The 15,229-nt window shown below is 27.6% G+C and overlaps 2 protein-coding genes across 8 annotated transcripts; one reads left to right on the top strand and one right to left on the bottom strand.

The window, feature by feature from the left end:
• The first annotated feature begins 53 nt into the window (after positions 1-53).
• Positions 54-7,272, top strand: LOC100876028 (uncharacterized). 3 transcript variants are annotated; one of them, XM_076542252.1, is made up of 10 exons: positions 54-378; positions 768-795; positions 1,752-2,022; positions 2,119-3,005; positions 3,078-3,843; positions 3,913-4,315; positions 4,400-4,542; positions 4,609-4,760; positions 4,820-5,209; positions 5,300-7,272. In XM_076542252.1, the coding sequence occupies exons 3-10, from the start codon at positions 1,945-1,947 to the stop codon at positions 7,143-7,145; spliced, it is 4,665 nt and encodes a 1,554-aa protein (XP_076398367.1). In that variant the 5' UTR covers positions 54-378; positions 768-795; positions 1,752-1,944; the 3' UTR covers positions 7,146-7,272. The 3 variants fall into 3 exon arrangements, with proteins under 3 accessions (XP_076398367.1, XP_076398368.1, XP_012149072.1); XM_076542253.1 differs by having other exon boundaries at positions 746-795; XM_012293682.2 differs by lacking the exon at positions 768-795.
• On the bottom strand, positions 7,258-15,055 carry CoRest (REST corepressor). 5 transcript variants are annotated; one of them, XR_001097056.2, is made up of 11 exons: positions 14,790-15,055; positions 14,174-14,242; positions 13,926-14,000; positions 13,628-13,842; positions 13,365-13,547; positions 12,607-12,717; positions 12,062-12,150; positions 11,597-11,771; positions 11,143-11,457; positions 10,862-11,024; positions 7,258-10,415 (listed from the first exon to the last, which is right to left on the bottom strand). XR_001097056.2 is itself a non-coding variant. In XM_003706797.3 (10 exons), the coding sequence occupies exons 1-10, from the start codon at positions 14,890-14,892 to the stop codon at positions 10,941-10,943; spliced, it is 1,419 nt and encodes a 472-aa protein (XP_003706845.1). In that variant the 5' UTR covers positions 14,893-15,055; the 3' UTR covers positions 10,685-10,940. The 5 variants fall into 5 exon arrangements, 2 of the variants coding, with proteins under 2 accessions (XP_003706845.1, XP_012149069.1); XR_001097058.2 differs by having other exon boundaries at positions 7,258-9,306; XR_001097055.2 differs by lacking the exon at positions 7,258-10,415 and adding an exon at positions 10,685-10,778.
• Positions 15,056-15,229: the final 174 nt, after the last annotated feature.

Genomic DNA, 15,229 nt, shown 5'->3' with positions numbered 1-15,229 from the left:
TTGCTTGAAAAAGTATATTCCTAAAAGACATGTTTAGTTTATATGTTGGCAACACTAATTTTTCAATTCATGGGGTATGTCATTATCGAAATGCACGTGCCTGCGTATTGATATAGGATTTCAATAAAAATTGTATCGTTGATCCGATTTAAATAAGAAATTGATATTTTTTATGGGATACTTGTTGAAAAAATATATCATGAACAATATATCTAGTTGAAACACTACAACCTGTGTTTAAAACATTTTGAAATACTAAAAAGTAAAAATTATATATTTTTATAATTTATGAGAATTGATTTAAACATTGCAATAAGATCGTTACAATATCAATAGCTGTAATATTCCACAGCCTATTTAATAAAAATAAATAGACAGGTTAGTCGCTATTATTATTTTATGTCATAGAAATAAAATATTTAAAATATGTGCAATTTTATTGTACGATATAATATATATTTCTTTACACGTACAAATTATATTACTTCTGATTAAAAACTTATTTAATGAATGATATTAAATTTAATTAATTAACCTAAAATATACAAGATGTTCAATATAAGGAAAACAGGTTAAAAAATCATAAGTCCTCACACATTTTTGCAAATCATTTTTATACCTTTCTTATTTAAATTTTGTTTCCTCTTAGTGCACACATTATATATATTAGTATAAGATTATGTAATGTGTTTTATTTTGAGGTTGTTATTTTTAATTCACTAAGAAGTGTGTAAATTTATCGCAGAAAATTCCTATATTTGTTACAGAGTTTCAATTGTAAAACATCTAGAGTAGGTAAGTATAAATCTAATTCCATTTTGGTATATTGCACTGTTTAAATTTAGAAATATATCAGAGTTTAATAAAAGACTTTGAAAGAATAAAAAAGAATATAAAACAGCAAGTAAATTTCAAATTATTAAATATCAATGTTCATTGATTTTAGTATGTCTTTCCCAAGTAAAGAGGATCGTACAAAGTGTTGGAATCATAGGGATGAATATTGGAAATGTCTCGATGAGGGTAAATCTGATACAGAATGTAAGAAATTTAGAGATCAGTATGAGAAATTCTGTCCTGCACTATGGGTAAATTTTACATAATGTTAACTTTGAAAGATTAAAAAACCTAACTACTATTATGTTAATTTTGGTGACAATAATATATAGAAATCAATGATAATTTGTAGTTTTGTTACATGTAAGATTTTCTCTCTTTAATCAACCTTCATTTTATCACTTTTCAATAGGTAAAACACTTTGATCGTAAACGAGAGTACATGAAATTCAAAGAACAACTAGAACAAGGGGGGTATGTTCCTGAAGAAAGAAAAGCAACATAAAATATAAGACTAATTTAGCAATTGTAATTTATAATTTAGTCCATTTAAACTAATAGTCATTGAACTGTCTTCAAATTAAGTTCTCTTATTTTTATTACTTATAATAAAACAAATGCTTAAAAGTAACAAAATACTGTCTTCTATTGTATGACAATCCTTAATCCATTTATATTAAGAACAGTTCATTTTATTTCTTTCAGTTACTTAGCACTTAGAAAATTATAAGCGAAAGGTTCATTTAATGGCTGCTAAATAATATGCTTGTTTACATTTAAATCAATAATTGATCATCTTTTAAATTTTTTAATATTTTCTGGCTTTACAATAATTAATTATATTTTATATTTATTTTAACAATTATTGAGAAATTAAGTTTTGAAAAAGTAATATTATTATGTGTTCATTGCAGGACATGCAGCCTTGATGGTAGTAAATCAGAAACATCTAATACACCTGCTCAAGTTTCTACAAAAGCAGTATTTAATTTTCAAACAACAAATACGAGTTCATATAACTAGGGAACAAAAAATGTTGAAGTAACATATAAAGAATACAATGTAACAATCATATTAATATTTGTGTTTTTGAATTTTAATAACAAAATGTGTGTGGAAAATCAGGAATTGAATTGTTTAATCAAAAAACTACAAACATGTTCAGAGGATACAGTTATTCTCAGAGTTAGTAGTTTTATTGCAATAATTCTTAAACTTTATTACTGTGATCTATAATGCAATATTACTTATACATTGAAATATTTTATCTTGTTTTTTCAGGAATTGATCAATTTTGCTTCATCACATAAAAAGTCATGGAATGATGAAAATTTGAAACAATTGCAACCAGCACTTACATATATTCTTGAAATATTTATTATAAATACAGAAACTGGAAGAGATAGAGTATTATTAGCTTCTCACACATTTTTTGCTTTACTATCAATGCAACCTACTTTGATTAATGTAAAAAATAACATCAGTAATTTTTTACAACACGAACTTAATGAGTTATGCTTTTATTATAAGAAATATAATATTGCTGAACCCAATTTGTTCAAATTAACATGTGCCTATGGATACTTACAAGTTAATCGTAAAGAAATGTATTCCAATGATGTTTGTCTTCTCATTTTTGATAATGTATTTGAACACTGTATAAAGTATACTAAATACTCTTACTTTGCATATAAAATACTGTACATGTGGTTACAAAGAACTATGAATACAAATTTCTGGGACACATGTGACTTACTATTAGAGCAAAAATTAGAAGCAATTATTTTTTCAAACTGGTGTAATGCCATCAATGAAATAAGTAAACAAAACTCGACGCTTATTTTTAAAATGTACCTGAAGATTATGAAGAAAAAATATGATGGTTATTTAGAATTCCTATTTAGACACTGTGTAGATAAGATTTCTTGGCAAAATGAAATAAAGTATGATATAATCACAGAAGTTTGTGAGATTTCGGACAATACTAAAGTTATGATATCTCATAATTTTTTACTTTCCCTATGTACCAGCTTAACAAAGTATTATTTACGTTCAGGAGGTACAAAAGTTTATCTTGCAATAGTAAAAAAATTAAACGAAAATGAATGGAAAGAAGCATTTGGAGATGTAATGAATTATCTTTTTCATAACTGGGAATCAACCGAAACGTGAGTAAAATTGTGATCTGTGACTCGTGTATAACAATTAATCGAAATTTAAATATAAGTTTTTAATTACAGTGAAAATTATAATGCCCTTCAGTTACTTTGCAAACACTGGCTTGAACCAGTTATTAAAATGCATGGAAATATATTGAAATACTTATGGTCTTTGATAGAAGATATAAAAGGACATTTTCTTCGTTCACATTTCCAAAGAATGGCTAATGAAATGCACATTGATCTTCCACAACAAGCAAAAATTGAATGCTATATAAATCATAAGAATGAGGTTGTGAGATTAAATGGATTTGCAATAAGCTGTTATCAAGTAATTAACTTTTATAATGAATATAATGATCAGTTTTTCACAATCAGAAGTTTCTTATGGTACAATGCGAATAGTACATCAGTTTGTATGAGAGATGGAATTATTAAATATTTTCAAATATTTTATGCTAATATTATAAAAATGTATGATAATAACCCAGAAAGTATAAATGATGTACACTATATTATACATTGGTTACATGAATTTTTGTTGGATTGTTTCGAAATTGGTTCTTGTTACCAACGAAAAATTGTTGGTTTAAATCTGTACAGAGTCATACTTTCTTACACCAATATACACACAGTGACTAAGTTCAAGAATATTGAAAATACTTCTTACATTGCATTAGTGGAGAAACATTTAAAAATGACTAAAGATTGGAATTTCATAAACAGAAAAAGTTTATTTGCTTTATTAAGACTTGTATTGGACTCTGCATTTGATATCAAGCAACTAGCTACTTCAGTTATTCTTGATTACTTTGATAAAGATATTTTGCTTGATATGGAGAAACAAGTAAGAATATTGTCATTTCAAACATTATTTTTCAATAATGCATAACTAAAAGGATTATTACTATTTCAGATGTTATACCACATTGCATTAAAGCATTGTAATTCTTCTAAGTTCTACGAAATTGAAAGTGGTGCAGCTCTTATAAAGATTTTAGCTACTTGGTTCCCTTTAAATTCTTTACTTGATAAGACTGAATATAAAAACTGTAATAATATTGTTTATCTACAATACTCAGATTTTTTATTCACTGAAGCTTCAAGTCAGTTGATTCAAATGAAAGAAGATATGTTAAAAGCAATTATTCAGAACAAACCATTTTATGGTGTATTATCTGCTTTACTAAGCATTGTTTTTCAAAACGGTCCCGAAAATATTTGCTTAACTTTAGAATTTATTGAAAAAATACTATTTCTATTAGAAGATGCAACTGATTTCTTTTTGTCTGTAATCTCTTCAAAATCTGAGAACAAAGGTATATTGCACTGGGCATTAATAATTTGTAGTTTTACAAATTATCTGTGTTTCTTTATAAACGGGATTATAATTTATTTTACAGAATATTCATCTTCATTTGCCGAAATGGGATTAGCGATTGATGAAATTATTAAGAATAGTGAAGTAGACAATATTAATTATGATGAATTGAATTTATCTCCTGCACATCAGGTTCTCATTTCTTGTATTTGGATGTCTTTGAAGGTAATTTAAATATAAAATGTAAATGTTATGTTTAAAAAAATATAATTGTATATATTTCTTGTTTAGGTGTCCTGTGAAATAGCTTGTGAAATAGGATCATTAATGTATTCTGATGAAATAGTGAAACGTTCTACTAATATTATAGTTGCAGTGTTACTAAGGTGTAGACATAAAGGTGTAGTAGAGGCTGCAGGTACAGCAGTAGGACAGTTAACCAGGTAGGACAATTAAAAAGAAATTAAATTATTCTGTAACTGTGTAATATTGAACTTTCCAGATGTTTATGCAAAGAAAATAAATATTCTGATTTATTAAAAACGCACATACTGCGTATACTTGAAAATGATACTACAATACATTCTTTAAATATTACCAGAAGGGGTGCTGGTTTATCAATAATGTTTCATAGAATTGTTGTTGGGGATAATCGCAGAGACAGACCTCTTTTACATTTTGCTGTACAAAAATTGTTAGACTTGTTAGATAATACTTCAGATGATTTTATAATACATTTGGAATTTCAACATGATTCTCCAGTAGCAAGACACTTGCATTTCTTACGGGCTCTGGTAGCCAATAAAGAGATACATGCACAGTTGACTCCTTATATGGAAAGAATTTCATTAACTTGTTTTAAATATTTGGAATCCGAAACATGGACAATAAGGTAGTTATTTGAAATATGCACTAATATATTTCCAAACAAATTTAAACCATATTTCATTATTTTACGAAAGTAATATATAAATGTTTTCAGAAATGCCAGTCTACAACTGTTTGGTGCAATAGTTCCAAGGTTGGTGGGTCAGAGTTATGGAGATACATTGGATTTTGGAAATGGTTATTCGATTAATCATTTTATTACACATTATCCAGTACTTACTGATTACATTACGAAAGAATTGCAAAGATTTTCGAAAGAATTTTTTAAATTTTCTACTGCATTATATTCGCATTCAAGCATCGTCCATATACTTATACTCCTTTCAAAATTTTCAAATAGTGGCTGCCAATTAATCGATTATCCTGCACAATATTTTATATTCAAAACAAAACGTTTACTTCATATACTGTTTCAAAATCCTGTTTTGTATGTTAGACGCTTAGCTGCAAAAGCATATGCAGCATTAACAGAACATTTAGAAATTGCATTGGAGATTGAAAAATTACGATGTACTCTTTCTTTGTATCCGAACGTCAATGTAATTCACGGTCATTTATTAACAATACAATATTTAAAAGAAAAATTGGCTACTGAAATTGAATGCCTAAATTCGTGTTCAAATGTTATACAATGTACGGATAATAAATTGAAGCCGCGTATAGAATTATTACGCTTCCGTAGAATATTACAAATTTGGAATAATTTATCTAAAGAAGAAAGTAATTCACAAATATGTTACGTTTTAGAGACACTATTTCTGCAATTAAAAGAGTCCAATTTTGATGAAATGTTTACCACAGATGTATTTACCTTCAATGAAAACATGTCGGTTTTCGGTTCTGAAAAAGTAAAGCCGGGATTTTTTCAGTTTATTGACGTTTCAACAAAATTGTATGCCGAATATCTTAATCGTACAAATAAAATTAATAATGATACTGTACATAAAATTCTGAACTCTCACTGTGTCGATCAAACCATCTCTTTTTTAAATCATGTATCACCGAGTATACCAATTTTACAGATAGTTTTTAAACACTTATTAAACATGAATGAACACGATTGCAATGAATTACTTTTAAATGTAATGGTAAATTATGCTTTGAAAACTTTAAGGAGGTGGCCATCATTAGATACAAATGAATTAAATATTGAGAAAACATTAGAAAAAATGTTTGTTGAAACAAAAGAGATTGTAACAAATTCTCGACTGTGGAATTTAAAGTGTATAATAACTATTCTATTCTCTAAAAACGAAGCGCTTATAGCTAAGATTTTGTTATGTGCCCTTAATTTATGCATTCATGAGGAAGAACATATGAGGAACATAGCAGTTGAACTTGTGCAGTATTCAGTTTATCGCTTTACGGATTTAACTAACAAGAATAAATTAACGATTTTACAGTGTTGTTTAATTTTATTAAAAGATGAAATTTTCGAAATACGTAAAGCCATCGCAGAAAGTTTGAGGACACATGTTCTACAAAAAATGAACGTGGAATTTAGTAATTTAGAACATGATGAATGTATATATCAAAAATTATTATCTGAAGTGATGTGTTCTGAATTAACGAGTAAAGATATGAATCTACTTTTTGTAAAACTGTTCACACGTGATATTAAGAATTTCAACGTTAATGCGACAGTTGAAAATCCTTTCTGCCACGATGATAATCCTTCTTATAAAGAAGAAACAAAATTTCTAAACTTCTGTTTTTATTACACACAACAAAAAAAATACAGACATAGTAGGTGTTCTACAATATGTAACAGAATGGAATCTGATGATGAAAACATTATCAACGTTCTGACTAAAGCGGAAATAAAACACCAGCTTCAAAATAAATATTTCGACGACACTAATTTGGAAATTGTTTTGAATACTAAATATGTAGATTATTTATTAAGAAAACAAGAACTTGTAATACAAGAATGCAGTTAATACTAGTGATAATAATATTATGTCTATTGTAATTAAGTAAATGATAAGTAATAATAAATATTTTGTAACTGAGAAATAATAATTCTTGCAGAGGAATCTCAAAATAAAAGCATTCTAACCCATCAAAGTATGCAATAGATATTTAATAGTCCTGAATAAATACATCTGTACACTTTACGATCACATAAATGTGTACACATTCACAATAATTATAACTTCATATTTACATTATGCTACATTAATTGTATCAGAATATTAGAAAATTTTGAAAGATCATAGAATATATATTATTATACATTGCGAAATTTTCATTTTTCAATGTATTCACTCTTTACATGGTAATATATGTATATTTCTTTATATCTACAGCTTACATCTTATACCATAATGTGATATCAAATGCGGTAAATTTATTTTATCGTGCTGTTTTAAAAAATTTAATTTTTCTGTTTAAGCTAAAAATGTTGTTAGCTATGTAAAGAAAAGTTACATGATAATATAAATGTATTCTGTTTACCTTACGCGAACAAATTTGATTATATATAAAATTACAAAAATTCGTTTATTTAAAGAAATTTTTATTCGTTGATATTGCGCTTTGTTTCTTGATTAAATGCATTCATAATTAAATAAATATCAAACAAGAAGTTTGCTTTCAATACACAAAAAAAAGTTATAAATCAATATATTTGAAAACAACTTCCTTTTTCGATCATAAACTATGAAAGCTTACTTTAATTAATATAGTAGAACACTGCGCTGTGCTTTTGCGTGTGAAAGAAGTACATACAATGACTATATGAATGAACAAAGAATTTAATGAAGGTAGATCAAAGCATAACAACAGATTATTTTATATTGAATGTCTTTCAAAATTATTTCCTTTGTACTAATACATAATCATATCTGGAAACCATATGATCATTTACTTAATATTTAAATAAATGTCTTATGTATGTTAACACTTTGATAATCATGTATTTTATGGCATCAATGACTTTTTATATTGCAAAAGAAATTACTGAGAAACTTATACTTGGAGTTTCTATTACAAATTCTTAAATTGTAAGTAGTATATTATAACAGTAAATATAAATCACGTAAATAATATGTCATCAAAGTGTTAAGAAATAATTTGCTATTCGCTTCTGATCATAATACATTTTGTTGTTTCAGTTTATAAGCTATTTGCTTGGCGACATAGTCCTACCAACTATTTGATTCGCTTCCGTGATATGTCGCTAACAATTACAGTAAATTTCTTTGGTGATCATTCCTATTTACACTGATGTTTATAATAATAACTTCTAAAATGTATCTAATTTTACAATGATCTTCAGGAATAACATTTTTTTTTTTTTCATAAAGAAATCGTGCACACACGCTTGCGAGTGTTTTATTATCATTAAATAGTATACTTTACCTAGACAAACATTAAACTAACGTATTATTAGTATTGCTATTAATAGTAAATGTAGATGTATTTGTGAAATTATAATTAAAATTACCACTTATTTGAAGTTTAACAATCTACTTGTAAAATAATAAAAAAACATTGGAAGTCAATACTCCTTGAAAATAATATCTAATAAGTAATCATTTTATTTAAATTAAAGAATTTTTTTATATATAGAGCCTCTGTTTCACTGGATAATACACTTGATCAGTTTCACAGGGTATACAAATATAAATAAATTAATATTGGTTATTGATTTGTTTGTTATTACTACTATTTGTTATTTAAAAAAATTCGTTAAGAGTTGTTTATTATAATAAAATTATAACTATCAAAATGTAAGCAGATTAATGTATCGAATATTTGTTTAAATATCTAACGCTACATAAACAACAAATTGTTTAAAAAAATTGTTTTTTACGTAAGAATTTCATCAGATGAAAATTATATATTTCTTTATAAATAAAATGCTCTCCTCTATTTATAGGAGTGCAAAAGCTTATGCTTGTCGAGTACAGAAGCACCGTTTATTTTGTAATACGGTCAACTTTAGTGTATACATTACATAATTTTGCACAATAGAATTATCAGGAACCATATTTCTTTGTATATAACTGGATCGAGTATGTAGCAGCTAGACACAAAAATATATTCTCCTTAATATATCTTGTATAGCACGATTTTCAACCCCTCAAATTTGTTATTCTATAAAATGAATAAAAACAACTTTTCATTGTAATGTATCTTGATAAAATATTAAATATATTTCGTTAGAATTTGAACGAAAATATATCTTTGTTTTGAGCATTATTTTCTTAGCAAGGAACGGTTTAACGTAGTCATTGTTATTTTGCATATTTTAAGTAAAATAACTTTCCAATGAAAACATTAAACCTTCATTCGCTAATACTTTTGCTAATGCTGTAAATTTTACCACAGTTAAAATCACTAGTTTTTTGGACATTTATGATCGATGACATGAACCATTTAAAACTTGGAAGAAGTATGAAGTTTCTCTTTCCTTTCTTCTATTTTTATGCAGAATTGTAGATTGTCTGATTTTCGATAAATTTTAGTGATATAATTGTTATAGTGGAAGAATATTGATTATATATATTAATTTAGCGAAAAACAAAGCGAAAAGGAAAGAGAAAAATGTCTTTTTTTTTTCAATTTTCGAATTTATATTTCTTTTGCTCTTTTTAGTATGTCTAGGAATGCATCAGCACAAATACAAAATTTCTACCTGATATCAAGATCTTATATAATAGTTCTTTGAACATTAAAGTTATCTCAATAATCTACATAAATAAAATATAACTAAGTAATAATTTCATGTACAATTTTGTTTCATTTATATTCTTTTTAAATCTAAATTTTATAACATAAATTATTTGAAGTTCTTATAAACAATTTGTAAAAAATTAAATATCGAAGTCATAAATTGATACAAAATGCATGCACAACTTGAAACTAATACAAACATAGCAATATTATAATGACAGATTGTTAAATATTTATTTGAGCATGGGTAAAAAATCGTTAGAATAATGAAACAGTCACAAGGTACCTTGATTATTCATATATATAAACTGTCAGTAATTTTTCAATATATGAACTTTTTACTTGTTACCAAGCAATACACAATTTTCTTAATATTGCAAACTATATCGACTTTTTTTTTATATTTTACAATCTTATCAATTCTTCATTAATTCATTAACTTCTAAATCTTCCTTCGTTTGAAATAAGTAATTTTGCGTTTAAATTACTTTCATTAGTTAAAATGGGATTTTAATATCCCTTATGTATACCTAGAAATATTATATACTACAGAATAGAAATAGATTAAACAAAATGAAATATACATATATGTTTTCGTGCGATTACATAAAACGTATACTATTGAATATTTTGTTATACCTGTATTTAGATGCATAAATTAAATTTATTTTTCTAAGATGGTGGCATTAAATCTTTTTAACGGAATCTCATTTTTTCGTACTGTTTAAAAAAGACCCCATTTTAGACAAGTACAAAATATGTTACATTAAAAATAAGGCTAGCTCAACAAATTCACACACTCTTTTCCATAATTAGTTTATCCATATGTTCATTATATGAATTTTTATACCATGCACAAGTTTAATGAAAATTCTTTCTTGTACTTGGCGTTCCTAATGCAAAATCGCATTAGAATGAAGCAAGATGATAGAATTAAGAATAAACGATGTAAATTGCAACTGAATTAAACAAATACCTTTTGCACGATATTATCGATTTTCAAAGTGCCTGTAATTGTTTTTCTCACGTTTGGTATTTAATAGTATAGTCATTTGTTATTTAGCCGCTTGACCAATACCTACAGATGATTTCGTTTTTTGAGATGATTCTGCCGTTTCATTGGGTTGATCGACATCCATCTAACATATAAGAAAATTGAACAACTGAGATATTACATAATGTTATAATACAGACATGACATCGCGAGATATTATTTGCTCATGTCTGTTGTAATATATTTATTGAAAAATATTTTACCTTTTCTTCCTTTTCATCATCGATTAATATCGGACCATTTTCAGCCTCGTATTCTTTTAGAACTGCATCTAAATTATATCTTCGTCGATAGTTTACAAAAAACGATCGTAAGTGAGCCTCTGTCTTGGTTCCAATTACATCAGCAATCGCTGAAAAATCTTTTCCGTATTTCCTAACACCTTGAACGGCCAGTAACAATTCATCATTTGTCCAACGGGCATTTATACGACTTGATACTTCTGGTGGTCGCAAATCATCGATACCATCGGTAGTTTTACGTTTTAATGCACTTACTTGTTGTTTGTTCGATTGTATCTGTATATAGAACATTTGTAATCAATAAATATTAGTTTTGTAATACAGTATTATAGAATACTGCATTTTTTAAATAGTATTTTAAGAAAAGAAAAAAAAATGTATCCACACGTTTTGTTACTTTGGTTTAACAACGTACTTGGCGTTTTAAGCTAACAATTTCGGTGTCGATCGCTTGTAAACTGTTGTTCGCTTGATTGGGCTGCCCAGCCAATGCTGCTAAATCGTCGTGATTAACGACTAGACCACGAGGTGGTTTTCTTTTATTTGTACGACCTGGCATGGAACTTAATGGTCTTGCTACACCGGTTCGCCTAAATCATTTCAATAAATTTAGCATTGTATTCTGTTATTTTGTCAAACCAGATATCTGATCTACAATGTACTTCAATTTTGTAAGTTCTCTAAAAGCATTTAACTGAGGCACCGATAAGAATGCTCATGCATTCTCACCAAGATAAATGTTAATAACACTTCATTCTAAAGATCATTTCTTACGATTTTCTGATATCTAAAAAAAAATGGTGCATGAACATTCTTATTTTAAAAAAATTTCTACTAACTCTTTGGTTACTGGTATTTAATTTTACTTGCACTCACTGACCTCCAGTGCAGATAGCAGCTGTGACACGCATGTCCTTTCGGCGTCGCACGTACACTATGACAAGCAACGCCACAGTTGCTACACGAGCCCTACAACACATAATGCCCTTTTAAAATAAGAACTAATAATTCCCCCCACCCTCTCCCTCCATTCAAACTTTTCAATATATCTGAACTGATCTTTAGAAGTAATATTTTGCAATAAAAAAATAAAATATATACATGAGTATATAAAAAAATTCTAATTCTGCTCGCTATACAAAATCTAAAGCACCGAATATTTGTACTTTTTTAATATAATTAAAAATTTCCTACTATCAAATTCTTTCTGTACTTCATCTTTTCCTCAGTAAGGTTTCAGCCTATCAATTCTACTGCTCAGATTATCTTATATACAATTTTCTCACTTTTCTGCTTTTTTTTCAATGCCTTTTCGTTAAAATAAAAAATAATGCATATGATAGAAAAAATAAATACGAGACATAAAATAGCAAAATATAATAAGCATACTATGCTATGCAATTGGGTAAGGTTTAGGCTGAGTACCTGAACCTGAGGGGCATTTTCCGAGTCGGATGGGGCTTTGGCGTCAGTGCCTTGGCTTCCTGGCACAGCTTGGTTCTTTCCACGACGTATTCCGCGGTGGATCGTCCATTTCTGGAACGTTCCACATTTACGTTCACACACGATGTAACGATAGTTCAAATAGCTTTGTATAACTGATATAATATATAGATTTCTCTTTGAATATCTCAAAAAATTCTTAACCATATTGTATATTATTAGAAATAAAGTTAATGCCAGTTTCGTATTAACAAACATTTCAATTTTTTAACACTGATGATTTATAGTTTTATGTAATTTTTATCAATTGTAGATCAGTATTCTTATTATTTTGGTTCTGTTCACCGCATGGAATACGTTACCGTGTGGATACATTTTTTAACGTATACAACTGCATATCATACATATGTTTTGACGCCAGTGCCATGGCATTACAATGTAGCAAAAGGAGAATACTACCACACGCAATAACACAAATATTAATTTTACTTAAAAGTAATTAAATGGAAAAGTAGTAAAAGCCTCTAAGTTTATAAAAAATTAGATAAGCAACTAAAACAAAATTGTTATTTTGCTTTGATCAATAACATAATGCTTGTTTGTCTTTATTAAAATGCTGTAGAACTTATGTTATGCTTAAAATTCTAAGTACTCTTGTACAGAGAGAGAGAGAAAACTGATTCTTTCTTTACAAACATCGAATACATGCATTTGTTAATAATGTTGTAAAAACATCTTACTTTTTCTTCTGATTCGCTGTCTGTATTGGAACCCAACTCACTTCCATTTTCACTACCATTTTCTCCCTCTTTACCACCGCTTGTCAATTTCCTTGCTTGTCTATCCATTAATGATGTTCTAGTTCGTGTTTTCTTCCAACTGTAATAGTACTTAACAAGACTTGCAATGGATTTATCAGGTAACTGAAAACAAGTTATGAAAGAAGTTATAATATGCATAATTTGAATATTTCTGAATTTAAACTTTCCAAACCAAGGCTTACCATTTGTCTGATACGATGGAAACTTTTCCCATGAAACTGAAAAGCTTGCTCAAAAAGAACTTTATCCTCAACTGTCCATTCATCTGGGAATGGTGTAAAATTAGCTAAGTCCAATACAGCACGTTCTAAATTATGCTTGTGCCAAAATAACATTCCTAATGCTTGTTCTCCATTATACCCATATTTTTCCTTTGCTAATATAATATATTCATCCACTGCAAAAGGTCATTCTTTTTTGTAATTAATCAATCATGGCTGTAATTTAAAAATTAAGTTAATAAATACAATTTGTATTTACATTTTTGATCTGGTATATCGGTAGTAGGAGACCATACGAGCAATGCTCTGTCAGGACATTGATCCAATCTTCGTTCTAAAATATAAAATTTATAATTACAAGGTGAAATTACATATTCAGGAATTTGGTATTTTTTCCTCTCCTACTTTCAAATAATACTTTATTTATTGGTTCTTAAAAGTAAAATTATAATTAAGATAAAATTTTCAATTAATTATGGGATAATTAATTTTGTTAAAATAACATACCACTAACTGGAACAAATTCTGGAACAATAACTTGATAATCCCGTCCAACACGTATTTTTTCTGCTGGAACTTTAAAAATAATAATTTTTAGTACATAAAAAAAAAATATTTTTGGGTGAAAATTAGCAAAAATAGTATAATAGTTATATTGCAAAATCGTTAAATTGCTATAATCAAATAAAAATCGCATTATATTTATTTTTAGTTCCTTAATGTATATATTACAATATCTACAAATAATTTAAATATATAAGTGTATTCAATATTTAATTTTACCAGCCTATTTGAATTAAGAAATTAAATATCTCTTAATAAATGTATAAACGTAAAAAGTTAAGAAATTATTTGATTTCGAAAGAAGTTATTTAAAATTGTTTCGTATAAATATTCACAGGAATTGGCTGAAAATGCAAAGAACTTAAAAAGAGGAAAAGTGGGGCGCGCTGTTTGAAGATCCTTACGGATTTTCGCATTGGATCAATATAAAAATATGTAAACTTTCAAATAAAAATCCAACTATAAAAATTCTATACATCTAAACCATGTTAATCAAAGCATTATTTGGTAGATTTGTATAAATAGTGATGATAATTCAAATGTAACATAAAATTGGTACCTCCGTCTTCTTCGCTCGATGATTCCGTCTGTCCATTAGGGCTGGGGCCCCTCGATCTACGTCCATTTCTAACATTTTCTGAATTTCTTTCTGCCAAAACCATTTTCTATCCTTTTCTCGATCAACGCTAAATCTAATTACTACTATGGTACAGCTTTCTTCGCACGAAAAATCGACGAAACCTGCAATGCAAGCGGTAGCTTGCAACTACTCCGTACTCCGTAGAGTCTGACTCGCGCTTCGTGCGACCGTAGCGAAAGTAAAATGGCTGCTTATTGAAAGAGATCCGATTGGCCAACGATTTACTGTGTAAAGATGGCAACATACATTTTCAATATATTTCGAAATTAACTATATTTTAAAGAACAAGCTTCGCAGTGAATCTAACTTGTATTGTTATAAGTAAACTTATTTGATACATTTATATAATTTACATACAT

This window comes from Megachile rotundata, chromosome 2, assembly GCF_050947335.1.
Source record: "Megachile rotundata isolate GNS110a chromosome 2, iyMegRotu1, whole genome shotgun sequence".
Classification (NCBI taxonomy): domain Eukaryota; kingdom Metazoa; phylum Arthropoda; class Insecta; order Hymenoptera; family Megachilidae; genus Megachile; species Megachile rotundata.
The sequence above is the reverse complement of the archived record's forward strand: the minus strand, read 5'-3'. Positions and strand labels throughout refer to the sequence as shown.

What these genes read in the sequence shown, in the direction of transcription:
- CoRest (XM_003706797.3), bottom strand. Translation starts at nt 14,892, where the DNA reads ATGGTTTTGGCAGAAAGAAATTCAGAAAATGTTAGAAATGGACGTAGA. An exon ending in TCCATCGTATCAGACAAATG is followed by an intron (nt 13,548 to 13,627) that starts GTAAGCCTTGGT and finishes ACTTGTTTTCAG; the next exon opens with TTACCTGATAAATCCATTGC. An exon ending in AAAATGCCCCTCAGGTTCAG is followed by an intron (nt 12,151 to 12,606) that starts GTACTCAGCCTA and finishes TATGTGTTGTAG; the next exon opens with GGCTCGTGTAGCAACTGTGG.
- LOC100876028 (XM_012293682.2), top strand. Translation starts at nt 1,945, where the DNA reads ATGTGTGTGGAAAATCAGGAATTGAATTGTTTAATCAAAAAACTACAA. An exon ending in AACTGGGAATCAACCGAAAC is followed by an intron (nt 3,006 to 3,077) that starts GTGAGTAAAATT and finishes TTTTAATTACAG; the next exon opens with TGAAAATTATAATGCCCTTC. An exon ending in TGCTTGATATGGAGAAACAA is followed by an intron (nt 3,844 to 3,912) that starts GTAAGAATATTG and finishes TTACTATTTCAG; the next exon opens with ATGTTATACCACATTGCATT.